This window comes from Musa acuminata, chromosome BXJ1-8 (genome assembly GCF_036884655.1).
Source record: "Musa acuminata AAA Group cultivar baxijiao chromosome BXJ1-8, Cavendish_Baxijiao_AAA, whole genome shotgun sequence".
NCBI classification, from domain to species: Eukaryota; Viridiplantae; Streptophyta; class Magnoliopsida; order Zingiberales; family Musaceae; genus Musa; species Musa acuminata.
In genome coordinates this window covers 294,329-320,920 of record NC_088334.1, presented here as the reverse complement: position 1 = coordinate 320,920, position 26,592 = coordinate 294,329, and the positions used below count along the sequence as shown (strand labels likewise).

The 26,592-nt window shown below is 39.7% G+C and overlaps 3 protein-coding genes across 5 annotated transcripts; 2 read left to right on the top strand and 1 right to left on the bottom strand.

Moving 5' to 3' along the window:
• The first annotated feature begins 3,200 nt into the window (after positions 1 to 3,200).
• On the top strand, positions 3,201 to 4,528 carry LOC135680459 (EID1-like F-box protein 3). The gene has a single exon (XM_065194358.1). It carries the CDS (start codon positions 3,457 to 3,459, stop codon positions 4,309 to 4,311), a length of 855 nt encoding a protein of 284 aa, XP_065050430.1. The 5' UTR covers positions 3,201 to 3,456; the 3' UTR covers positions 4,312 to 4,528.
• Positions 4,529 to 8,724: 4,196 nt separating this feature from the next.
• Positions 8,725 to 10,774, top strand: LOC103994203 (heavy metal-associated isoprenylated plant protein 32). Its single transcript, XM_018830328.2, has 3 exons — positions 8,725 to 9,013; positions 9,141 to 9,216; positions 9,338 to 10,774. Exons 1-3 carry the CDS (start codon positions 8,975 to 8,977, stop codon positions 10,510 to 10,512), a joined length of 1,290 nt encoding a protein of 429 aa, XP_018685873.2. The 5' UTR covers positions 8,725 to 8,974; the 3' UTR covers positions 10,513 to 10,774.
• Positions 9,987 to 26,121, bottom strand: LOC103994204 (SUMO-activating enzyme subunit 2). 3 transcript variants are annotated; one of them, XM_065194356.1, is made up of 12 exons: positions 25,865 to 26,121; positions 25,654 to 25,743; positions 23,832 to 23,915; positions 23,496 to 23,714; positions 22,795 to 22,896; positions 17,645 to 18,097; positions 17,315 to 17,544; positions 14,832 to 14,925; positions 14,560 to 14,742; positions 14,341 to 14,438; positions 11,388 to 11,759; positions 9,987 to 10,556 (listed from the first exon to the last, which is right to left on the bottom strand). In XM_065194356.1, exons 1-11 carry the CDS (start codon positions 25,895 to 25,897, stop codon positions 11,408 to 11,410), a joined length of 1,938 nt encoding a protein of 645 aa, XP_065050428.1. In that variant the 5' UTR covers positions 25,898 to 26,121; the 3' UTR covers positions 9,987 to 10,556; positions 11,388 to 11,407. The 3 variants fall into 3 exon arrangements, with proteins under 3 accessions (XP_065050428.1, XP_065050427.1, XP_009412808.2); XM_065194355.1 differs by lacking the exon at positions 9,987 to 10,556 and adding an exon at positions 10,945 to 11,249; XM_009414533.3 differs by lacking the exon at positions 9,987 to 10,556 and having other exon boundaries at positions 10,945 to 11,759.
• Between the last annotated feature and the right edge of the window lie 471 nt (positions 26,122 to 26,592).

Below are 26,592 nucleotides of genomic sequence, written 5' to 3'. Positions count from 1 at the left end.
AGCTGAACTTGCATATTGGGAGGGAGCTCATCTGATTGAGTTATCGACTTTTTTGGTCTCTCTATCTATTGAGAAGGATTGTTAAGTGGACTATGAGGGGAGAGATTTGAATAATTATTTTATGTAGGCAAATCAACAACAAGAGGGCACAATTTTACCATTAAGTTGGGGACTACATATGATGATAGAATTAGAGTTGGGAAATGAGGAGTGAATGGAGTGGGGTGTGGCCCTTGTTGTGGTAATTGGAAAATAAGAGAAGGTAAGAGGCCACGGTCTGGAATACTCCCATAAGGTATTGAACTTACTGGGTTAGGTTGTTGAAAGTCTCAACAGGTATAGTCATGGTTTGGGTTGATTAAGCCAGAGGTTAGACAAATGACGATGGATTGATCATTGAGTCTTAGAATAATTGACAAAAAAAGTTAAAGATCAAGTAATTGGAATGTGGGGGGAGTGGGTTTGGCCGAGAGTTTGAGCTGAGCTGGCCTTGGGAAGATTAAGATGGATGGGTTCAGTAATGAGACATTCGACACAATCGGGCTCCACCCCCTTGTCCATTCGGCTCATTGGGGTCATTCAAGCCACTGGGGCCATTCGGCCCATTAAGCTCTTCGGGATTAAGCCTAGATGGTCCTGCAAAGTGCCCCTAAGACATTTAAGTAGCCCTCTTTCTAATTGCTAGTCATAGGTGTCATGTAAGTCAATCATGTGAGTGATGACATGTGTGACTTGACACGTAGTCTTTTTGCTTATTATTATTATTTGATATTTTTTTACTTTATATTGTCTATTACATGAATATATTGTGATGCTCATGGATCTATGTACTGGGAAATGGATCGTAATGAGATCACGATAATGAAACTGATTTACCTTTAAATATATATCCTAAATAATCTCGGTCATAGATTACTCGAGAGGGACATCGAGATAATCAAATAGACTTGTGTGTTATATACCCGTCGATATGATGGATACAATTGGTCTCATAGCTATTAATGTAGAGACACTAGGGATACAGTGCATGTGTTCATTGGAGAATGAATTCACTAACTGATCCGCTCATGGAATGTTGGATAATTGATGATGTCTTATTATTAGACAGCGATTTCGTCTTCCTAGTGGTGTATCTGGTCTTTAGACTTGAGATATCAAGAATGTCCTGTATAAGTACTTCACTCTTTAATACCGGACTTATAGGTTTCGAGATTCCAAATCTAGCATAGTCAGTCATCGGGAGTGGTAGTCAACCTTACGAGGGCTATTGAGTATCAATAGAGGATCATCTGCTCTCGGTGTTATAGAGGAATATCCCATGTGTTCTTGCTCAGATAAATCTCTAGCTAGGGTCATTCGGATTAAGAGAGAAAGAGTTCTCCGGGAGAATCTGATTAGAGTGAGACTCGTGTAGAAACTATATGGGTCTGACAGCACTATGCTCGGTATATGGTCTTTGGGATGTTAGATGAATGAGGGACTATAGGTACACAGTAACTGAGGATAGTAGGTCTAGAGGATTAGATTCCCCTATATCATCTAGGGACTACACCGTAATGGGCTAGTACGTCTATAGTTGATGAGTCGAGTAAATTATTATGTAGATAATAATTCACTAAGCCAAAAAGAGTTATGACATATATGACTCACGACTAACTCGATATTAGGCCTAGAGGGTCACACATATATGGTAAGCGTTGCGACAAGTAGAGGTTTAGATATGAGATATCCGTTGGAGCCCTAACGTATTGAATATCCAATAAGCACTTGAATTATTGGATCATATGCATGAGATCCAATAAGAGATAATAAAAGATTATTGGGTAGAGACCCACTAATCTAAGAGGCTTGGGTAGTTAGATGGAGATCTAATACCCAATATGACATGATCTATTAGTGTTAAGTTGACAATGGACCTCTATAAATAGAAGGAAACTAAAGACCCATAGGCTAAAGGTTCTTTTTTGCTGCCTCCTCCTATTCTCCTCTCTTCCTCTTCTTCTCATACTGCAGCCCTTATTTGGGGCGTGTGGATAACAAGAAGGGGCAGCCCCTTCTTGATTGTGTCGTGTGCGCGAGGAAGAGTTTTGGACAATGATTTGAGGATTTTATCTTTTTGTATGACGATGAAACCTTCTTTTCTATGGGAATTTTAGGAATTTATCTTTTTGTTCTTCTGTTACGCATGTAATGTTGTCCCAAATTTTTCAATACCAATAAAAATCTGCTAGTACATATTATAATTGTTCGAGTTGAAATAATGATTTAGATCCAACCAAGATTCGTTCTAAGTCAATTTAAGTCTAAGTTATAGTTTGCAAAGTGTCAAACATACAAAAACTAAATCAGGGGGTATTCCCAACAAATACCCCTCTAACAAGCATGTTAGTTTTGGGGTTTAGTCTGGTCAAACTAGTTGATCAACACTGGAAGTGAATTGTGTGTCGAGAGTCTAAGGATAGTTACATTCAAGATGGTTGGAGTGGAACTTATTATGCTTTGAGATAATCTTGGAGTGACGTCCGTAACACCATATGCTCATCGTGTATGATTAATTTGATCTTCGATGGTCAATCTCTCAAGCACATTTGATCATGTGATAATATCATATTTGTCTTCTTTCTTTTTTTCAATGCGGTTGGAAAGATCAATATGTTCCATGTTTAGAATAATTTTAAAAGCTTCGAGGAGAGGGGTAAACATATTTTAAAAAGATAATTTTATTCTATTTTGCACCCACCTTTTTTCTCGTACACGTGGCGACCACACCGCGTCAAAAGATTACACGTCTTAGAAACATCAGAACGTGTACGGCTACGATCGCGCCCGCGTTGTGCTACGAACCCTCCGCGGGGGCCGCTCCTCTCGACACGTCGCCTCCACCCGATCCGGGAGAGGGCACGTGCGGACGCAGATATTTTTTGGGCCACGGAAAAGATATAAGAGAATCCCCGCCCTCCCGCCTCCACGTGTCCTGCACTTCGGCCATCTTAAAGCACGAGACCCGTCGAATCCACGCGGTCGGATCCCCGCGAACGGCCACGTGACGACGCTGCAGCAAATCAAATGCACCCTTACCGCGTCTGTGACTCCTTGGGCGACACGCGTTCGGCCGTCGCTTTCTTCGTACACAAAGACATATCGGGTCCGAGGCATCCCGAACCCGCTTCATGCCGATTTAGACCACCAATTTGTTCCTAAATTCTCGAGCCTAACTCGATACATTGCATACTTGCCTACATCGACCAGTGTGTCCTTTGCTTATTAATATAGCTCGCATTTACCCAAGAGATTAGCCGAGAGCAGCAATTTGGAGCCCGTCTGATTCCCGACATTTTAACCGACCAAATCCAACCTTCTCCCTTGATCTATACTGAACTCCACGCGAGCCGTCTGGAGATCCAACCCATGTCGATCCGTGCCGCAGTTGGCATCTGATTGGTGTCCAGGGACGAGATGATGGAGCGAAGCAGAAAGAATCGGAATCGCAACGCTTGCTCCAACCCATCGACGCGCACTGCCACCGCGGACGATAGAAATAGTGGCGGCGGCGACAGCAGCAGCGACGCGAACACGGGGATACTGGACGAGAGGGTGCTGATGCTGGTGTTCCGCAGCATGGATTGGGACCCGCACGTCATCTGCGTGGCGGCCTGCGTGAGCCGCCGCCTCCGCGCCGTCGCCGGCCGGGTGCTCTTCCGGGAGCTCTGCTTCGCCCGGGCCCCGCGCATGGTCGCGGCGCTGACCTCGGTGGGTGCCGCGCCAGGTGGCAGGCTAGGTGGCGGGTGGCACGCCCTGGCCAAGCTCCTCTTCTTCTGCTGCGGCTGCGCCGCGCCCACCCGCTTCTTCACCCTCGATCGCCCCGCCCCGGGCCACTTCGTCCCCGCCTCCCGCTTCTCCAAGACCTCCGGCCGATCCTTCCTCGCCCGCCGCTGCTGGGGCGACCTGCTATTCGTCAGCGACCCCTGCGAGCACCGGGAGTCCAGCCGCGGCGGCGACGAGGACCTCGGCGCTTACCGGGGGGTGTTCCGGGGGTTCATGCGGTCTCGGACGCGGGCGTGGCTGATCGGGAAGCAGGCGGAGCTGGAGGCCGGGGTGCGCTGCCCCTACTGCGGCGCCCGCGTGTGGAGCATGACGGCCGCAGGCCTCGTGCCCCGGAGCGCCTCCCGGAGGCTGGGCTCCCACGAAGGCAGCTTGGAGTACTTCGTATGCGTTAACGGCCACCTGCATGGCTACTGCTGGTTGGCGCATTTGTCGACCGACGAGGAGGAGGAGGAGGAAGACGACGACGATGTGAATGTTGCGCTCTAAGTCTCTTCTTCTCTTGCCTGTGCTCTGTTTCAATCCCGTGTTACTGCTCTGTGTCTTGTCTTACCTGTGTTCGATGGTTTATCGGCCTTTTTCTTTGTCTAGAGAACATTAGATAGGAGTAGATAATGGATGCAAACTCCATAGACTTCCTTATCAGCCACTTTCTTCCTTTGTATCTACCAAACCGACCTTTTTTATGATAATCTTTTGCTTCAAAGGATGGATTGGCAGTTCGTTCGAAGGAGGGGTGATGTGACTGTTCGTGATGAGGTTCATGAACCGGGAGATGGGATATGGAAGCTTCAGTGCATCACATCTTTTCTTTAACCAAGTGAAGTGACTCTTGAGAGGGTCAGGTTTGGACAGGTGGGAGTATTGTGGAAGACTTACAATACCTAAAAGGAACACCAGCGGGGGAGATGGCTGGAGTTTTTTTACTTGCCCCGGAAGCACTGCAAATTTCTCGTATTGACTTTTACCTGTCCCAACATTATTTATTAGATTTTTATTTTTATTTTTTATTTTGTGTTTTGTGTTTTTGACTATATCCCATTAGCTGACCTTCTCTCTCCCATGCTTTTGTGTGTTTTGTTTGTTCTTTACTTGGAGTTATGTTTGTGATGTCAGCGATTATGATTTTTCTCTTGTTATCCAGTTGGGAATGATTTGCCGAGGTTCGCTCATTTTGTTTCTCACTTTCTCTTTACTTCTTCTATCAAATCTATGTATATCCACCGGAGAAGTTGACAACCATTAGCAGCCTGTGGACGTGCCCACAATAACAAGTGGCATCCAATTATCAACAATATTATCGTCTGATTGGAATCTCGAACTCGTCGTTTGATCAGCCTGTTTAATCATCTTCTAGACCACCAGATCCATGACGTCATAAATCTCGTGATTCTCCAAAAATAATTTAGATGACTATTACCAAAAATATACGATTAGATGATTATGGAAAAAATTAACATGGACACCACAGCAGCAGCAGAACCATGTGAATAATACATTTAGTATCGCATGAATAATATATTAATGGCATATGCTATCACTGTGATCGTCACATAGTATTTCACATTATTGATATATCCGTGTCATATATAGTCAACACATATGGAACGTGTGCTCGAGATATATGACTGACATGTTGTTACAGACTTAATTGATTTTAGTCAAGTCGTACAGTGCCTTTATGTGTCTATCCGATCCGTAAAGTATGAACCTCCTTGAAACCTCTTATTATCCTTCGAGAACCTACCAAAGAGAAGATAAAGATACTGACCCCTTGTAGACAGACACACAAGGGTATGGTACGATTTAGACAAAATCATTTAAGTTTGTGATAGTTGGCATCAGAGCAGGACAAGCACACTACGAACACTTAGCGTAGAAACATGAGGGATTCGATGGGGCTACGTTGAGGGCAACGAGTGCATACGATTGTTTGTGGGAAACGAGCATTGAGATATAGGGAAAAGAGTCGCTTAGAGGAGCAGACATTCGAGATTGACATTTAGAGTAATGGTCAACCCTTCGCATGAGAGGCATCACGAGGATAAGCGAATTGGGAAGAATATATAGCGCACAAAGGTTGGGATGGCTGAGTTTAGTTATGACTCAACGTTGGCTATCAAACTTGATGATGCTCAAGGCAAGTTGGGTGCTCCGTGAAGGATGAGACCGTATAAGGTGAGATGTATTGCTCAACGATTAAACGAGTTATGCAAAGCTCACAAAGGTGAGGAAAATTACTAACTCGAAGAATTTAGTACTCATGCAAGGTCTTGTATGCGGACGATAGGTTATCCATGGCTATCCCAAGGCGATCGAAACTCAACACCTTAGAGCATTGAAACTTTCTCTTTGGCATATGAAGGATATGTCCGTAAGAGGCTGAAGTGTGTATCAAGACCTTGAGCGATGCAATGGGAAGCTGTATTGGCAAGGAGTCGTAATCTAACAAGTGCATTCGCTGGGATAGAACAATGTATAGTTTGTTCAGCAATATGAAGTAGTCCATGGGGATGGTGGTCTTCAAAACTTTTAGAGGGAAGGATGCGAAGAGAGAAGTTGCTCCAACGAGATAGATATTTAGAGGGATAAGTCTTGGTTCTCTAGAGGGAGAACCATGTGTAATCGATCGCACATACTTAGGAGGAGTATCTCAAGACAATAACTCCATAAAATTCAACAGACCGAGCAAACGATGAGAAATCGTCACATGATCTTACATGAGATAATGCATTGGTGGATACATTGAGAGATCAAGTGAGAGAGCAACCCAAGGCAATACTAAATGAAGGCACACTTGGAGTTGATGTGGAGATCGAACTCAATGGAGAGCTGACTCATGGAATGGTGCACGTAAAGGCCACCATCAACTCAATGAAAACTATGGGGCAAAAAAACAACTTAGGTGGAACTTAGTGAAGTGCCTAAGTCGCATGAAAGGAGTCGACATATAAGATGAAATATGGAGTGAATACACAAAACTTTTTTTGGACAAAGATCAAGAGACCTTCATGTTGCAAAAAACGAAGAGACCAAGCATCTTATCTCAGCGAAATATTTGACAGAGATGAAGTTAATGTCAGAAGGCTTTGACATGGGGTAAGAGGACACAATGACGCGTATTCTTGAAGAATATACTATAATACTTCTATTCGAGTTATCACGAAGAAACCAAAGATTATGCTGAGGGTGGAGGCTCAGTATCCAAATAATGACATATCAATTTCAACAAAGTCAATAGACTTCGAGAGAGCTGTTATACCACATATTATCCTAATTTGAGTCAAACTGATCGATTTAACATTTATTAGATTTGACATCAATTCAACCCAAGCTATAAGTCAAAATTAAAATATATATATATATAACCCAACTTTTATCATTTTTTAATAACATGAAACTATAGTTCAATCTTTACCTCTCATATCCATTCATTCAAAATAGTCATAAATTATTTTATTTTCTTGCCAACTTTACATTTGCATGGTTTAGTAATTTCCATCTTGTGATCACGTTATAGAGAAAGTTTTGTTAAATCCTTGTTGTAACTCCTCCGGCCTCTTATTCACTCTACATTCATTCTTGGCCGCAACCTACATGATGATGGTGTAGCCATTTCTAATGAATCCGTCTATACGATAGCTAACACTCGTAATAAACAACCTTTCATTCTATCTAGTTAAACTAAACTTCAAGAAAGTCTATGATGGATTAGGACAAAAAATATTCGAGGATGACTTGAGCAAAGCCTTGAGCAGATGATTCTTCTTCCTCCTCACTGCCATCCATCTCCTTCTCCTCGTTTCAAACACCAACCCATCCTCAACCCTTCTGCACTGTTGCAGGGTTTCAGTAGTAGTATATTATATTATATTATGCACGCAGCACTGCAGCGCTATCTCAACCGGCATCTGCTGCGACAACACATTCATCCATCGGCTGCTGACCTCCTTCATCGTTCCTGCCTCGGTTTCTGCTTCCATGTTCTCATGGTCATTGCTCATCTTCCTCTACTCCACCACCATATGTTTTGGATGTCATTAGTGTTGTTGTCGGCCACTAACTTAATAGTCGGTCGATGACAATCCACTGCAAACTCCAGGAGTTGTAATCCAAAAGGTAGAAATAGATTAGTGGACTCATTCTTAAGAATTCTAAATCCACAGAGTCTTGGTGATAGTTACTACTAAATCATAGGCACAATTCTATTGATTAATCCAACTTATTCATTTTTAATCTCCTCTATATTTTAATCGATTTTATTTCTCTACGAGAATAGGTCAAACTATGATTTTATCAATATTCTATTTGATTTTTTGCTCCCTCTCTCTCTCTCTCTCTCTCTCTCTCTCTCTCCATCGATCTGCTCCACGAGACGGAGAGAAAGAGTCTCAATCCAAGGTCTGAGTTGACCGGCGTGCATGGGGAACACTACAAAACGAGTCGGACGAGGTTTAGGTGATCCAACCCATTACTCTGCTCTGCTTTCCATTTGCATTGCAGTAGTTGATGGACTCCACCTCCATCATGTCACCACATAAACTATAAAAAATAATCGTTTGCATTTGTTTGGTTGGGGCAAACTTTGATTTCATCTTCAGCAGCATTCTCAGATACGTAGAAAAGGGACGAGTTTGCTGAGTTGGATGGGTGAGAGATGTATCCACCACGGTGATCTTTACCTAAGAACTAATAAATATCTATCTTTAAATGCTTATTGATCCATAAGAATTTATAATAAATATGAGATGTTTTTCCGAACATTAAAATAGAAAAAAGTCTATTATAGTTGATGTTTTAAAATTAATATAAAATATATTATCTATCAATCATAAAGAGTATATTGAACGTCAAATCATCTATATATATATATATGTATAGAGAGAGAGAGAGAGAGAGAGAGAGAGAGAGAGGCAGCACTGGCCATTCCAATGGTCAAGTTATGCACGATCCACACTCTCTATAAATCCCCAAGCCTTCATCTTTTCTGAGAGAATTCTGCACCAATCCCTCTCTCCTCTACAGCTTGCCTTTGGAGTAACGAAGTTCTCAGAGAGAACAGTTCCTCTGTGTGGGTTTCTCTTGATCTTTTCCTTGTTGCATTTGCTTTGAGGTACACAAAACATTCTGTTTCTTGTGTCTGGTGAAAGGGATGAGTAAGAAAGAAGACATCGAGTTCCTAAAGATACAGGTAAACAGTTCACCTTTACTTTTTGCTCCTTTTCTTCTCTCTGTCTTTGCTTCTTGTAGACCCAAGATCTTGTCAAGGCCATTTCTTGATCTCCATCTGTGCCTTGAACAATCTCTTCACCATGCAGACATGCATTCTCAAAGTCAGCATACACTGTAATGGATGCAAGAAGAAGGTCAAGAACCTGCTCCAGAAAGTTGATGGTACTTCAACTGCAGCATTGTTATCTTTGAGCACCCATCTTCGTTACCTTTCTATCATTTCTTATAGCTGCTTGTTTCCTTTTGTTTTGTTGTTTCTGCTTCAAATTGATACCGTGATCAGGAGTGTATACAACCAGCATAGATGTAGAGCAAGGGAGGGTGACCGTCGTCTCAGGTGATGTTGATCCTGCCACCCTCATCAAGAAGCTCTGCAAGGCTGGCAAACATGCGGAGCTGTTGGCTCCTAAAAATGGCAACATCATCATCAACCAGGGCCAGAAGCCACAGCCACGACATGGCAAAGCGCAGCAGCAGGACAACGGGAAGCAACCAAAGGGTGGAAACGGTGGTGGTGGTGGTGGGAAAGACCGAAAAGGTCAGCACCCAAAACCAACACAACAGCTACTTCAACAACTGCAGCAAATGAAGGGGGCGAAAGACCTGCAGCTGCCGCAGCTGAAGGACTCGAAGCTCCCACCCGAGAAGTATCCCAAATCTACCTTTCCTCCCAGAGGCTTCGATGACTACGACGACGAAGACGATCTTGACGATGAGTTTGGCGATGAGGACGACGAGACGGACGAGTTTGACTGCTTCGACGCCGAATTCGATGGTGACTTGGAGAACATCAAGATCAAGCCCGCGGTCGCGGCGTCCAAAGGCAACGCCATGAGCAATAAGAAGGGTGGCGGTGGCAGCGGTGCCGAGAAAGGTGAAGTGCCAGTGCAGAACAAAGGCAACGCCATGCAAGGGAATGACGCTGGCGGAGGTGGTAGAAAAGGTGGCGGTGGTGGATCTGCCACCAAGCATGGTTGGAAGAACAATGGCGCTAACAATGGGAACACAAATGTCAACAGTGATCCAAGCAAAGGTCACGGCAAGAAAGAAGCGGGTGGTGGGGGTCATCATCCCATGCTCAGTCGTGGCATGATGGGAAACATCCCAGCGGCGGCGGCAGCAGTGGTGCAAGGACTGCCGGCGGGAGTTCCACAGTCTGGCTACTACCACCAAACGATGGCGCCGCCGCAGCCGCCCGAGGTGGTCGCCACCGCCAACCCGTACCAGCAGCAGTACATGGCTGCCATGATGCAGAAGCCACAACAGCAGAGGATGATGATGACGATGATGATGAACGGGCAGGACAGCGTCTTGCAGCCGGCGGTGGGCTACGCTCGGCCGCCGTTGCCGTTGTACAACGTGCCGCCACCCCCGCCGTCGTTGCTGCCGCACCAGAGCGACCCCTACACCACCTTGTTCAGCGATGAGAACACCAGCAGCAGCTGCTCGATCATGTGATAAGCGTTAATCGACCTTCAACCTCTTGCGCTTGCTCAAGTTCCCTACAAGAAACATGGGTGAGATCTACTACATAACATAATTTTCCTTTTTGTTTTCTGGGAAGCTAAAAGACTATAAATGCTGTTGTATCAATCAAGGATGAGAGAGTTGTGTTGCTTTCGAGCTTTCTTATGATGCGACGATATGATGGACCATTGTCGATGGATCCAAACTACTACTACTTGCCAACAATAAATAAATAAAAATCCATTATCCCATATGCTTGGTGTAGCTGCTGCTGAAATGATGCATCCCCCCATGTATACAAATTAGAAGATGAACTTCCACCCACCTGCCAACTTCACAGGTTGATCATCATGTACAAGGTTCCATGTTGCCTATCCAGTCACAAAACTGGAAAATAAAGCAGGTAACAAGAGACAGGCAGGGTAAGTAACTTTCTGAAAATCTGATGTTTCTAAACAGAATAACAAGACAAATTCATGACTGGCTAAGCAATTTGTTTATCAAATGTGTTACAAAGCTAAATACGGTGACACGTCATGGGCAGATCTATCTACGATTCTCAAAGAACACAAAACCATAAGCTACAATGTTTTTCGGAAAGTAAATATGACTAGATCCGACACCCACGGTTACAGAAGTTTCAAAACCTTCAACCCTGACTAGCAGATGCAGATGGATTGAGCATCGGTGATCAAGATGCTTCCTATCCGGAACTCCATCTCCTTGAACTATGTTCAAGCGATAATTTAGAGTGAAGTTCAACCAAGTACAATTTGTTAGTTGATTATATTAGCTTCATACCAAATCAAAAGCAGTTACGCAATGATAAAAGTTACTCAATCTGGGGCTGGGGCAAGAACCTTTACCATGTAAAAAATTCTCAAACCTAATGCAACCTCTGCTTCTTGCTTGTTTCAGGATAATTATCAAGCACAACAAGATCGTCGTCATCATCCTCAAGTTCATGAGAATTCTTAAAATTGTCAGCATCAGGCCTTGAGAGAATCTGAGAAGCTTCCTGGTTCTCTGTTGCTTCCAAGATTTCTGACAACTTTCTCTTCGTCCCAGAAATTTCTGCATTTACCTCAGCCTCTTCAGACTTCATTGTTGCTTCAGCTGCTGCTGGAACGGCAGCAGATGTGCTATTTCCGTTGCTTACAACCTGAGATTCTTTCTCACGAGCGGTCCACCCCAACAGGACCATCTTGTCAGGTTCCTTATCCTCGTCAAACTCCTCCCTGCATATAGCAAAAAGCAATTGTGAGCATGAATGATTTCAGGTGTAAAAGTACCTCATCTATGAACATCACCTATTTCATCCTTTTAAAAGCTTCTTTAACTTATTGAATAATTCCATGGTCACTAAACTCACCATTATTGTCTATTTCTAAAACTAAGTTTTCTGTAGAATATATATTTAATAATTTATAAAAATGTCTTCTCCAACTTCCATTGATCACATCATTAAAAAAATCTGCAAGTCTTCATCTTTATATACTTTACATACCTAATATTACCAAAATCTTTACCCTTTTTTATCTTTAGCTTTAGCAATTTGAAAAATATTCTTTTCCCACCGTTAGACCGAACTTATTAAAAAAATTGTCATACTTATTGTTTTTCCTTTTTTTAGTAGTTATATATCTTCTAAGATTCCCCTATGTTTCTAATTTTCTTAATCTACAGACCACCAACTCACTTAAACCTGCACATCTACTTTTAAATTTTCCAAGAATTGCTTTCATCATGTTCCTGATCTTAGCAGCCATCAAAATCCACATATTGCATCTTGTCCGTTCAAAATTTATACCTCCTTTCTCCATTTGATCTCTAAAAAAGATTACATCTTTGTCATTCATTGAGGTAGAACAGAATAGGGAAGTAGAAAGGAAGAGAGGGGAAGAGAAACAAAAAGAAGTGTGAGATAAAATAGGAGAGTATGAGACTCGAAAATATACACTGCTTTTCATTCAAATCTGAAGTGTTTTGATCCATTGACAAGCTCCACTATTTATAGGAGTTTAGGAGCCTTAGTACAATCAATGAATACAATGATTCCCAAAAGTAATCTCCTAGGGAATTAGTATGCCTCCTAGAAATTCAAATTGTAACTTTTAGGATATTTAAATAATAAATGAGTACACTTAATACAATAATGTACTTAATACAAAAGGAGTCCTGAAAGACTAAAAAAAATTTTAATTTTCAACACAACTCTTAGAATTTCTAAGTCAACTAATTATGACTTTTTGTTGATTTCTTTACCTAGAATAAACTTTTTCTAAAATCCTTTATAAAGCTAGATGATTCTCCATCATTCTCCCACCGTGGAAGAGAACTTGACCCCGAAGAGTGATTTGCAAGTTACTGGTCCAACAAGTCTAGTGCAAAGTCACAAAGTTCCTCCAAAATCCAAAGTAATCAAAGTAGCATCGAAAGTCGGACGTTCCCACTTAATAAGAAAGTGTTGAGTAATGCTAATAATAGATGTAACAAGGCAGTTATCAAAAATAGTCTCTGCATCATCCCTGTGTTGTGAGAGAATTGGTTCTTTGGGAGGATTGTCACCTATAGAAACACCAATAAACAACGAAGGAACAAAAGGACCATGATATAGAGTTAAATCCTCCACATTGAAAACTGAACTAATTTTTAAGTTAGAAGGCAAGCATATATGCATTAGATCCTAATTTTTTGAATGATAGGGAAAGCACCAATGGCTCGGGCATGCAACTTTCAGAATGAATTTTTAGGGAATCTCTCAAGGCGAACGCGAACCAAGACATAATCACCAACTTGAAACTCGACTTCTATAATGTGCATTAGCAGCAAGTTTGTAACTTTCATTACTTGAGATAATTTTACGTCGAATCTCAACGTGCAAATTATGAATATGTTGAGCAATGGAGTGGGCTGGTTCTAAGGCACGATAGTCAAGTGGAAGAGGTGCAAGGTCAATGGGTGTGCGAGGAGTATAAACAAGCACAACATTGAATGGTTTTTTCCGGTCGAGCGATTGATTGAGATATTATATACAAACTCTACCGTGGGTAAGGTTAAGCCCTCGTTTTCTTGATTCTCCCCAACTAAACATCTAAGAAAATTTTACAAGGAATGGTTAACAACCTTAGTTTGACCATCAATCTGGGGGTGAAAGACTGAAGAGAACTTCAATGTTGTGTCGAATACTTGTTACAAAGTTTTTCCAAAAGTAGCTAACAAATTTCATATCTCTATCGAACACCATAGTTGAGAGCAAGCCACGTAATTTAATTACTTCTCGAAAGAACAGTTTAGCAATATGTGAGGCATCATTAGTCTTGTTACATGGGATAAAGCGAGCCATTTTTGAAAATTAATCAACAACAACCAAAATAGAGTCAAGGTTCACAATCTATTTTGGAAAGTCCAAGTGCAAAATCTAAACTCACATCTTGCCAAGTGAATACGGAATAGATACTGGGGTGTATAGGCCAATATTGTGTTTGCGAGTATTGGCAATGTGACAAGCTTAACACCGTGACACTACTCAAGCAACATCTCACTTTAAGGACAACCAATAAAATCTATCATCGACTAAACAAATGGATGCATGTAACTAATTCTCTTTGCATAGCATATTCAAATCAGGAATTGATGCATGTAAACAAATGGATTTTAAATGACAAAAAATGAAAGACAGATAAATCCTACATTGACGTCCAATAAATATGTTCTCCAAAGACAATTCATAGAAAAAAAAAAAAAATCTCCCTGCAGAGATGACAAAAGGCCACATTCTGGGTACTAAAGCATATGGAAGCAAGTATAAAAAAATACCTGTGTTTAATGTTTATATGGCATGATAATTCCTGCTGAAGATCCTCAACTGTAAGCATGGTCCCACTGGAAACTGGTGTAGGAAGTTCCACTAAGACCTGCAATATAAGGATATTTAACATATTTGCATTCACCATGTTGAAAAGAAAGTAATAATGTCTGGAAAAAGTTAAGAGAAAGACTAGAAAAGACCGATAAGAAAACAGAGAGGCCACAAACCTTGTCAAGGTTTAAGGCATAATTTGCAGCAACATCTTCCTCCAAATCATCACCCACCTCAAAGATAAGGGTTGCACCTTGCATTATCAAAGGAAAGCTCATGCCCAGTTTGTTTTTTACTATCTTGTCAACGAAGTCCCGCAATGTTGAGGTTCGAGTGTTCACCTCCAGAAGCAAGGGTGTCTGATTATACAATAAAATTATTAAAGAAAGGAACTTAATGAAATGACATAAAAGGTCATGACTCATACCTAATGAACCAACAAACTGACCTCCGAACAGACATAACAAGATTTGTTGGCCTCAAATGGCTCTACTGGCATCAGAAGCATCTTTCTAGCTGGATGTTCAAGACAATAGGTCATCCTGAATATGCAAAAATGTCCATTTATTAGAACTGCTGTAGTAGGAAATAGTTCAATTACCACTATTGCATGTAACAACAACTAATAAAAAGGTACCTAGCTAAGTAAAACAAAGAATCAAACAGCATCACTACACTAGTGATGCAAAGTGTTCACACACGAAAGAATGTTTTTAATAAAAATACCTGCAAGAAAGCAAAGTACTATTGTTGTTCATTATCATCAAGTACCAAGCAAAAAACATTAATTATGTGTCGATAAGAAACTGGAGCATTTTGGTCATATCAGTCAGGCACTGACCACAATTTCTTTTTCATTTCCCTTTTCAGCCTGTGTCAGCCACCTCACCATTCTCATCGACCCACCTGTGGCCAATGTTATGGCTCTAGGGTCTCCATTGCCTCCCTATTGCAGAAATTATTAAATCTATTAATATAACACCAAAGCAACTGTGAGAGGGAAACAGTTCATTTTTTCCTAAAGAATGAGCAACCAGAACTTCCTACGAATCCACTCGCCATCATAAGACATGTTTATGGTAACTTTTACACCTAGGCAATGCTGGCAAAGAAATCTAAGACCTCATCCTGGTGGATGATCCACCCTCTTTTATTTACTGTTTTTTCCCAAAATGTTATGTTCCATCTGCTCATATGATGAAACCAGGTCTCAAACCTTGACAAGGTTTTAGCTCTCGGTTTATTTTGTTACCTGTCAAGGTTAAACAAATTTCAGCTGATTTAGAAGATAAACTGGGAGTAGTTAGTTGCAGGTAATGATTTTCTTTCCTTATTTGATGAACTTACTAATCAAGAAAGGAACTTTAGATGAGAGTTTGACAATGTTAAGATGGTATATTAATAAAATTGTGAGTTGTGTTGGCCTACTGGCCTTTATCTTCCCCCCCTCCCAGACCCTTCTCTTCTCTCTATTCTTTTTTTTTTTTCCCCTTGTCTTTTTGACTTGTAGATGTAACATAAATACTAGTAATCCCAGAAAATTAATTCCAATCTAATCAAAATAAATTGGTCAAAGCAGACCAAATGTACTGCATGTCAAGGCAGAATTTAAAAAGGCGCTCGGGCAAGGCGAGGCGAGGCCCGAGCGCCTCGCTAATCTCCCAGGCGGCGCACTTCAAACAAGCGCCACCTGGGCGCTCGCCCGAGCCCAGGCGATGGGCGCTTCGGGCGAGCGTCTGGGTTAACTAAGGCGACCGAACCAAGATTTTAGGTTTGGTTTAGTCCTGGTTCGGTCTATGATGGTTAGTTGGTTCAATCGAACCAACTAAAACTGATATAAGTGACAAACGAACCCTAACCCTCGTTGCTACCGATCCCGATCTCGATCCCGATCCCGCTGCTCGCCATTGTCGCCACTTGCAAACGCTGCCGCTGTCGCCGCTCGCGCCTCTCGCCGCTCCTGCTCCCGCTCCCGCTGCTCGTTGCTGTCGCTGCTCGCAAACGCTGCCGCTATCGCCGCTCGCGCCTCCTGCTGCTTGCCGCTCCTGCTCCCACTCGTGCTCCTGCTCCCGCTGCTCGCCGTTGCCGCTTCCTCTTTTCTCAGTCAGCAGGCTCAGCACCCCTTTACACTTCCCTTTAACAGTATACGTATACTGTATACTGTGAAATGTTAATATTATTAAGTTTATTTGAAATGATTAATTTTCAATATTGTTAATAGATTAATAATATATTATTTTAATTTTAATATTATTAATTTTTATTAATTATATTATATATTTTTATATTTTAGCATCTCGCTTCGCTCGGGCGAGCGCTTAGCGCCTCGGGCGTTTTTGGACCTTGACGCCTTTTGGCGCCTAGCGCTTTTTAAATCACCGTGTCAAGGTGTCCTGAGAATCACAAGGTAGGTGATGAAGGGTCAGGGTACATGGAATGCATGTGCCAGCCATAATCGATATGCACTCATGCCGCTAAACATCATTTTAAAATTCAAATGGCAATTACAAAAATGCCTAGCACATCCAGATAGTTATTGCGAACTATTAGGCTGGATATGTTTTAAATTCATAATAGCCTAGTTAAATTGTCCTTCATTAGTTAATTTTTTTTCAAGTTGTTAAACTAGCTATCTGTGTTATCTGGGTTGACAACAAAATAAGAAAGGGTCAAATTAATCCAAAATTTTAGATGGGCCCAATTTGGTAGGTTAACTTCTTTGATCAGATTATTCCAATTCAAGTGTGTTTTGACTCGTAAACCAATAACCACCACCTCGACCATCCTTAACCCTAATACAAATGCCACCTTCAAAAGTTTAATTCTCATGCGAGGATAAGTATCAACTCCAGAAAACAGATATTACCAATGCACTACATTTTAGGATTAAAAGATAAAGAAACAAAGTGCTGGAGAAGATACAGGACCTACCTACAGTTCTGAAAATCAGCTTGAAGCACCTTGATTGCTTCAATCACTATTAACCCAGCAATACTAGCATTGGTTGTTGCAACAGCATGCACAATGTTGCCAGCAATTCCTTTGGCATCAAAGAGGCTATGTAAAGATATTCCAAAAGAAGATGCCCTAATATTTGCCGCAGAAGTCACAAATTCCACAGCCAATTGATCATCTTTGTCAAAAGTCAGGTTCCCAATCTCCTGAAAGTCAAATAGGAGAATGGAGGGGGAAAAAAAAAGAATCATGTAACATGAAGATTAATATCAAGAAAACATACTGAAATATACAAGAATTAATGACCTTCTCTCGCCTCCCAAAAAATAATCTCAATGCCTCCAAAAATATGCGTGAGTTATCAGCAAGACTCCAGACATCCTGTGGGTTACTGAGACCAACAGAGGACATAGCAGACAATGGTAAATCCTCGGTCAGGAAGTTCTTTTCAAGGTTTCCATTTTGCAGGATAAGTCTTTCTGGCAACACATCTTTAAGAAAGATGGGGTTAGGTCTTCTTCTGCTCTTCCATGTTTCTTCATTAGCCAAGGCAACTTCAATGCTATATCCAAAAACATGGTTGTAGATCTTTCTACCATACTGCTCATGATCCTCATCTGAGCCTCGCTCAAATATATCTGTAGGTTTTTCTGAATCAGATCCATCACCAGCACTGACAAAGAGATCGTTCTCCTGTTTTTTGTCACCAAACAACTTCGCAAAAAGCAGGTCCTTTGCCCAAACTATGCAGTGAACAAACTGTAACAAATAAACAGAAGATCAAAATATTACAAAACCATAAAAATGCACAGGAAAAAAGGAAAAGTGCCTGCAGTATCTTGTAGTATCATCCGACAAAAAAACATTTTCATGCATGGGATATTTAATTTAGTAAATGTTACTTCAATAATATTTGGAAAATTTTCCAAATATTACTACTTAACATATCAGCCACTTATTCCAAAATAGGCATAATTTAAATGCAATGGAAAACCTGCAACACGTATGGAAACAAAAAATTGATTTAAATCAGTAGCAAAATCACTAATAATACAACACCCAGGGTAGAAAATAGTGTCACTAACTGTATTGCACACAACAAATTCGCACAGAGTTCAGTATGATTCAGTTAACATGTAGCACTGGCTTGTGTATCAGTCTTACATTCTCCACAAGATTTCGAGCTCTGGAACACTTGAATAGGTTAGAGTTCTAAAACGAAGTAAGATGGCAATGCCTCATTGGAGTACATTCTCTACAATAAAAATTTTATGCAGTGATGTCTTAATTCCTACTCCCTATTAACTGATAAATTAAAGAACTAGGACCATATGAGTTTCAACTATCAAAGATCGACTAGCAAAAATTAATAATTTAAGCATGGAATGCAGTTTTCCTCGGACCAGTAAACACCAGCTGATATTTACCGGTCATGGAGAAAACTGAGACTTGAAACGCCCCATTTCGGGCAGTCCAGGGTAGAAAAATGAAATGCTACTCAACAACCCTTGTGAACCATACATATTGCACAGGCTACCCGGCAGTCAGTTTAACCAATGAGATCCATTGAACTTTAAACAACTTCTTTGCTCCCATTATACTCTTCCTTCACACACTCTCATTCACTCATCTACCTTCAAAATCTTCTTAAACCTCTTGAAAAGCTCTCTCAGTTCTCTTACAAAGTCAACCTAACACATCAACAGGAAGCCCATTTGCTAAATGAAAAGGCTTAAGATCTACATCCCATCCGATTACTCTTCAAAATCAAAGTAAATCCAAATGTAGTCTCTTAGTTAGGCTCCTAATCTTTCATGCAATTAGGTTCAGTTTGTCATATAATCCAATCTAAGCCAAGAGTTCTTCCATTTGTACTTGATTTGGATAAATATTAGATTATATCTCTTACATGTATACCTAATTTAAGGTTTAATCTACAAATGTCAAGCATGGTTCTTTTCGATCTAAGCTAGAACCGTGTGGATCAAGGATGAATACTAGCAGATCTAGTCTAGATTTAGATTAGATCCATTCAGATTTAAAAAATATTTTTCTAAGATCTAGTGGATCAATAACTTCATCTTCTTGACGCTTATTCAATAGCAAAGATTGAACTAAAGGTGACATTCACATCAACCGAATGGGTCCCCGATATGTTAGTTTGTTGGAGGGAAAGAAATCAAAAAAGTATATCCTTGACTTCAGATTTTGGGATACAGTGGTCAAGATCAGGACAGTTATAGAGTCACTGTACATACCTCCAACCAAAAGTTGTGATAAGGAAAAGAACTACTTGATCCATCATGTACAATCAGGAAGGACACTTGAAGGTAATTTCAAGTCATCTACGTGTATCGATATCACAGACCATGGATGGGATAGCCAGATGTCCTGAGATATTTATAATGGAATTTGAATTCATTTTAAAATTGTTGAATATACATTTAAAATATGCATAATTTTAAAGTGTTGTGTTCATCAAGGACAACAATTTTGGCTGAAAAAGTATGGTATGACTGGTATTAACAATGATCAATCTACTACTTGATTCATGAACCAGGTACAATTCGACTAATACATGTATGGACCACCACACCCTCAATACTGTGCACAGTCGACTTTCAACTGTTTCCGACCAATACTGATCGGTAACAATCAAAATTCGATCTTTAGAAGGTTTCCAAGATCAAATTTGACCATTGGCTCACTTTAGGCCTTATTTAAGACAACTCTTTTTTTTTTCTCATGCTCATTCTCTTGGTTTTTTTTTTTTGTCTAAACATGCTTAAGCTCCCTAATTACCACCCAAACTGATTGGGAAAGATTGATTTGAATAAGAAGAGGGAGTAAATTTCCTAATCCGATCCAACTTCTCTAGCAATCAAGGTAATCTCTCATACCTAAACTTTAAGTTAATCTTATTTAATTAGCTTAAAGAAAATGCATATTTTTCCATGATTAGGACCTTTAGGACTAATTAATTTGTCCATTTGAACTAAGGCCCAATCAGACCATGTAATAATGTTCACCAAACTAAGGGCTTACTATTTCATGTACACCTAATGAGGACAAATTAGACTTGAACTAATTAAGGGCTCCAAAAGAATCTTGGATGGATACTTTCGGTTCTAAACAACATCCATTCAGATGAAGTCTTAATCTTGGTAAGATTATTAATTTGTACAAGTTTTCTTTTTCAAGGAAAATGAGCCCAAACCTTGAAAGGTTCTAGCCAACATCCATTCAGATGAAATCTTAATCTTGGTAGGATTATTAATTTGTACAAGTTTTCTTTTTTTAGGAAAATGAGCCCAAACCTTACTCCATAGAGAAGCAAGAGAAAAATATACAACAGAGTTCTTCAACGGATCCATAAAGATAAATATTTCTGCATCATTAACAACTATACATTTTGACTTCGTGTTCTATCGTTATATATTAGATTTATCTTATTGTTCTTTAAATTGATTGTATAATCTATGATAAGAGGCAGAAACACCACGAATTAGGGTCTTTTTACCATTTTTTGGTTGATTTTTCAACCTTCTTTTTTCTAAAGCCAACTTTTACCATTTACTAAGTGTTGATACACCAGTATAAATAGGTACATACCTGTCCGAGCCTAGACTGGTACAAGACCAATGCCCGAAATTGCAATTCATAGTGTTCATTATGCAACATATCATCTTAAATTGGCATAGTAATATCGATATAACCTCATCATCAAATCAGAGTTGTTTGTAGCTCATCGCAATCTGATGTATAGATATGAACCACAAAACGACAAGATAATCAATGCTGTAATGGTGGTATAGTAGATCACTTATCTAAATTGACGATGGTTTACATTAAAGAATAATCAACTATCTGTTAATTATTTATCCTTATTAATATAAAGACAATTGTTTTGGGAAGCTTCCAACATGTTCATAAAAAAAATGCAATATCATACCAATTTCATATGAATCCTGATTATACGATTAACACCTACAATTTGACTTATAATTTAATTAAGTTGTTTGTCTAGTATACAATGTAGTTGAGTGATTATTACATTTCGGAACCACCACTCAAAAGGACACCAAATTTATAAAAAGCTGACCAATCATGTGTATGAGAGACGGCTGCGAACATAATTAGACACTGTTTGTTTTAATTCATATGAAAGTTCACAGTTGTCTCTCATACACACAGTTGAAGAAGTTGGCGTACATCCACCACAACAGGTGTTCGAGGATCACTCTGTGCTGACATAGAAAAGAAAACAAAGGAACTCAAGATTGATCCATTCAGCATTCAGTTCTATCATGATAATTTAGATCTGATGCTCAATTGGGTCTGTGCAATAAAGAACTTAGTTGATCCTCTACAGGATGAATTAAGAGACCCTCTCATCCGTCTTGCTTAATATTTGAGAAAGTACATGAGGAACAGGAATGACATTTGTCACAAGATGTAGATTGATAAGAAAAGGAACAACATGGCCAAATTTCAAGCCGTCTGTATAATGGGAACCGTAGTAAAACACAACAGATTGAGACTTGCAACTATCATGGTAAGGAAAAGGACCAAGCTTTATAGTGGATTAATCCGTTCGACACAATCAACAAGCAATAGGTTCAATGGGGTGATGCGACACCTTCTCCCTCAAATTGCATGCTTCGTAAGGTCTGTGGATATAGTAGTGATGTGAATAGCAGTATGCCACTGATGTTAGTGACCAGGATGACCAATCTCATATTCCCGCTGATCAAACTCAAGCAAGTGGCACATAGACTGAGGAATATTTTGCTCATGTCATCCAGGATGTGCATCTGGAACATGAGAACCCATGCAACCAGTTATAGCCACAAAGATGAGAAAGGGTAATGCACTTGATTACAAGTAAAATGAGATAGAACCTGTACAGGATCTTGTATGGTATCAAGATCGATAAAAGTTCATTACATTTACAACCTTCCTACTATGGTGGATCTCATGACTAATAGATGTATGGTGAAAATTCTTCATTTTCTTTCAGCCAGATACATCTTGTAACACATAACAACAGTATAGTGATTAGTGACAAGAGTCATAAATCTATTGTACTCCATTCTAGAAGGTCGTACTCGTCACAATCTCTCTTGCTCCAGGTCCCTTCCACCAACATAGGTAGAGGTTTTTGTTATGAGGTTTGCAGCCTCTACTGCCTTCTTTGGACTGATCCAATTCAAAAGGTTATCTTTACCCAATGACCACCCCTTCATAACTTACCATATTGTTTGTTCAATGAAAGTATATAATGAAAACACTGCAATGCACAAGACCAAATATACAAAGCAGAAATCTCATGAAAAAAAGACATTCCACCTAGCAGAAACATCTGCTGGAATTGGCTCACCTACAATAAATTACATAAAGCAATGAAATTGTGAATTATGACGGTAATCACCATTGACAGAGTTTTAAGTTTTAACCTTTGATGGAGTGCTGGTGATAGTGCAGACAGGATAGGTCTTTGGAGTCGGTTTGGGTTGGCACTCGTAACATTCAGTTCTGCCCTTAATATGGACAGTAACCTGCTCATCATGAAGCGACAAAGATATGTATCAACTGAAGACACAAAGAGATAGTAGTCTAATTCAGGCATAATAAACTGATTCATGGTCCTGAAGTAAATGCAATAAAAAAATTTGAAAGGAAACTAACAAAATCTTCAGGAACCTAGTTAATTCAGCAATAATGAAGCCACGGACATAGGCAATATTATCAACTTGGTGATTTGTAAATTGGATAATTTCCTGGCTTGACAAATTAAGTTTTGCATCAAGTATCAAATGTTCTGCAGAAATATATCACCAAATAGCAAGCACAACTAGTAGCTGAACAATATAGATCATTCTACAAACAGTATGCTGTAGTTAAGCTCAGCAGCATGCTTAAAAGCCATAATCGAGTTTATTGCTAGGAAAAGCATCACTAAAAAGATTTAATTTTTTTCTCCAACAAAGAATGAACTAGGCATCAACTTTTCATAACTATGCACAAAAAAAAAAGGAGCAGAAAAGAAAATCTGACAATGATAGAATCTCTGCAAATGACGAGCAGTTTGAGCACAGATTTACTAACATATTGGCAAGATTGTAAAAAAAATTAATAGAATCAAGCAGAGTCCTACCTGCCCCAGAAACCCTGTGGTTCCACTTTCAATCAAAGGGACTTCAGCAGCCAGGCAAAGACGGTTAACATGTCGTCTAGCATCCAAGTTATCAAGACCATTCAGTACCACATTAAATTGCTTAAAAAAATCCACATTGAACCCAGGATCCTTCACATTTGCATGGTATGGTGTTATATTAATTTGAGGCATAAACTTTAAGACAGCATCTCGAGCAACCTGACACAAACAACAATGTTCTTTGAAATATTGAAAACCACAGATAAACATGAGAAACTTTAGAGGCATCTACTGTAATTTTCCAAGACAAAAGAAAAAACTATATCTGTTTCATACTTTAGCCTTAGACTGCCCCACATGACTTTGCCGAAATAAAAATTGTCTGTTCAGGTTACTGACTTCAATAGTGTCCATGTCGATCTGCACAAGTCAAATAATACTGAGACATATACAATACTATTTAATATAAACATCAAACTTACAGCACAAAATAAAACTACAACAACTTCCCAGAGATGAAAATTTTGATGAGATAATTGGTTTTGCAACCTGAACATATAATTGTTACAAAAATACACATGATATTGCACTGTCTACATCTACTAAAATGGATCCAATGTGTCCCATAATCAGCAAGTGAATTAGCACGAATTCTAGAGGACAAAATTGTTATATTACAAAAATAAATTTGGAACCATTTAAGAATTCTAAAAGAAAAGTAGTTTCATACAAAAGGTATATCGATTGGCGAGTACAAATAATCAAACCTATACTATTAGTTCCTAACAAATATATTACATAGTTGGACTTGAAACTATAGCCCCTTTTTTAATCTCAAAAAGCAATATCTAAAACATAATTTATAATATATATTGGATGACATCCACACTTGCAACAATAGATAATAGATTGACAATCTTAAATTGGAATAGCCTTACCCACCTCTCTCAAATTAAAATGTAGGATGACTACCTGGTTTTGATCCACATTGATTGTGCAAACCCCAAAAAAATATTCTGGGCAAAGGAGATCCTTCCAAATAAAATTGGTCCATTCATCAGATCCATTTTATATTGGTTGAGCCAGTCCAAGTTGTAACTATTAGGTTTTCCTCCAACAGAAAAGCACCCAATGGAGTTTCGATATAAAAATTAAAAATAAAATTTTAAACTCTATTTTAACGTAGATAATATGATGAAGCAAAGATAATGAATAATTATCTATTAACAAAAGATTAAGTTCATATTGATGGTTTGCTTTGGGCCTGTAGAATCCACTACAGCACCAACTATTCACTATGTGCAATTGCCACTGTGTACATGCTACATACGATTTAAATTACTTATAGACTTGTGAATCCTTTCACCAAAAAGCTAGCATTTTCTCTTTTTTTTTGTGTGTGTGTGTGTGACCAGTTCATCCCATCCTGGGTTGTCCTTAGACTTTTCTCCATTTTAAACTACAATATTTTGGTAAGATACAATGAAAACTCTGTAGTTGTCCTTCTACATGAGAAACATAGGCATTTCATGGACGATAGCAAGATTCAACCTTCCCCAAGAAATAAATATCTGAATTGCATTTTAATATGATAACTGAAGCAACTTGGCAGCGGTAATTACTTTTGCTAAAGAAACTTTGTCTCATCTACTCTCCTCTGAAGACAAATAGCACCTATTCACCGACTGCAATTTGCATCGGAGAAGCTATTTTTGTCACTTTAGCTACTATCCAACAACAAATGCTTCATATAGTCACCTAAAGACTTATTTCCTCCAAACATTAGCTCAACAAACAACCTGTTCACTGACTGCAATTTGCACCAAAGAAGCTGCTTTTATAAGTTTAGCGACCATCCAACAGTAATTCCTCCTATAGTCTCATAAAGTTCTATTTCCTTTAATTTGAAAACAAACACCTTTGTACACTATGACAAATGCATTAAAAAAAAAAAAAAACTTATCACCGACTTTTTGATCACACGCTAATTAATCAGTAATAGACACGGAAGTGGTGGTGGTTTTGGTTGCCCAAAACAGATTATCCTTCACCAAACCCTAAAATTCCACAACGTCGAGAAACCGTCGCATGAAAATCTCGAAGTAGAAGTAAAAGTTCAGAAAAGCGAAAAAAGTTGAGCTCATGGACGCGTGATTACGATGTGAACATCCTGGAAGCCCGAGAGCGCGAGGGTCTTCAGTAACTCACAGCCAATGCCGCCCGCGCCCACCATCAGCACCTTAGCTCGCTGCAACCAAGTAAAAAATAGCCTCTTCATCTTCACTTACCTTTTCAACTCCAAATGCCCTAAAAGAGCAAACGAAAGAACGGACAGCAATAAAACCCAGAATAGGACATCAAAACCGCACCTTGATCGCCTCCTCCTTCAAATCGGAACCCATAGGAGCGGGAAGCGGGGAGCGGAAACAAAGGGGGGGGGGAGCAAATAGTAGCAAATTTGGTGATTGCAAGTACGGGCGCGAGGAGAGGCGAAAGGAGAGGGAGAGAGAGAGAAAGGAGGAGGGGAATATGATGCGTCGCTAAGACTTCCACGGAAGCATATAAAAAAAGAGGAGGAAACAAGAGAAGTGAAGGGCTTCGAGTCTCCGTCTCTTTTGCTTCGAGCCCATTGAATCGCGAGTGAGGGCAACTATTCGCCGTGCTTATCTGCTGTTGTAACAAGGCACTATTACATTTCTATCCTTTCCTGTTTCGATAAATAGTGTATTTGCCCCCTAACAATTTTAATTGGTTTTCTTTCCACGTCAATCCTTTAAGGAATAGCCATTTTAGTTATTTTAATATCCTCATTGTCGTCTTAATAGCATTATTACATATTACATATTTAAACAGCATAACGTTAAAATATGCCAAATTATCTTCAGATTTTGGCATTGCACATATAACCCATAAAGACTTAGATTTTACATATATATATATATATATATATATATATATATATATTATTTTATACGTTTAAATCTTCAATAGTACCCTCCTCCACTCACATCCATCGAATAGACCCAAGTTTATTTTTATTTTTATTGTTTTGCAAATGTAAATGAAAAATAGGTATATGAAACGGAATTGAAATGGT

Coding starts and splice junctions, on each gene's coding strand:
- LOC103994203 (XM_018830328.2), top strand. CDS start 8,975: ATGAGTAAGAAAGAAGACATCGAGTTCCTAAAGATACAG. Junction 9,014..9,140: donor TCGAGTTCCTAAAGATACAG/GTAAACAGTTCA, acceptor TTCACCATGCAG/ACATGCATTCTCAAAGTCAG. Junction 9,217..9,337: donor CCTGCTCCAGAAAGTTGATG/GTACTTCAACTG, acceptor TACCGTGATCAG/GAGTGTATACAACCAGCATA.
- LOC135680459 (XM_065194358.1), top strand. CDS start 3,457: ATGATGGAGCGAAGCAGAAAGAATCGGAATCGCAACGCTTGCTCCAAC.
- LOC103994204 (XM_065194356.1), bottom strand. CDS start 25,897: ATGGGTTCCGATTTGAAGGAGGAGGCGATCAAG. Junction 14,926..17,314: donor GCTGATTTTCAGAACTGTAG/GTAGGTCCTGTA, acceptor TTGCATATTCAG/GATGACCTATTGTCTTGAAC. Junction 14,439..14,559: donor ATGCCTTAAACCTTGACAAG/GTTTGTGGCCTC, acceptor CTTATATTGCAG/GTCTTAGTGGAACTTCCTAC.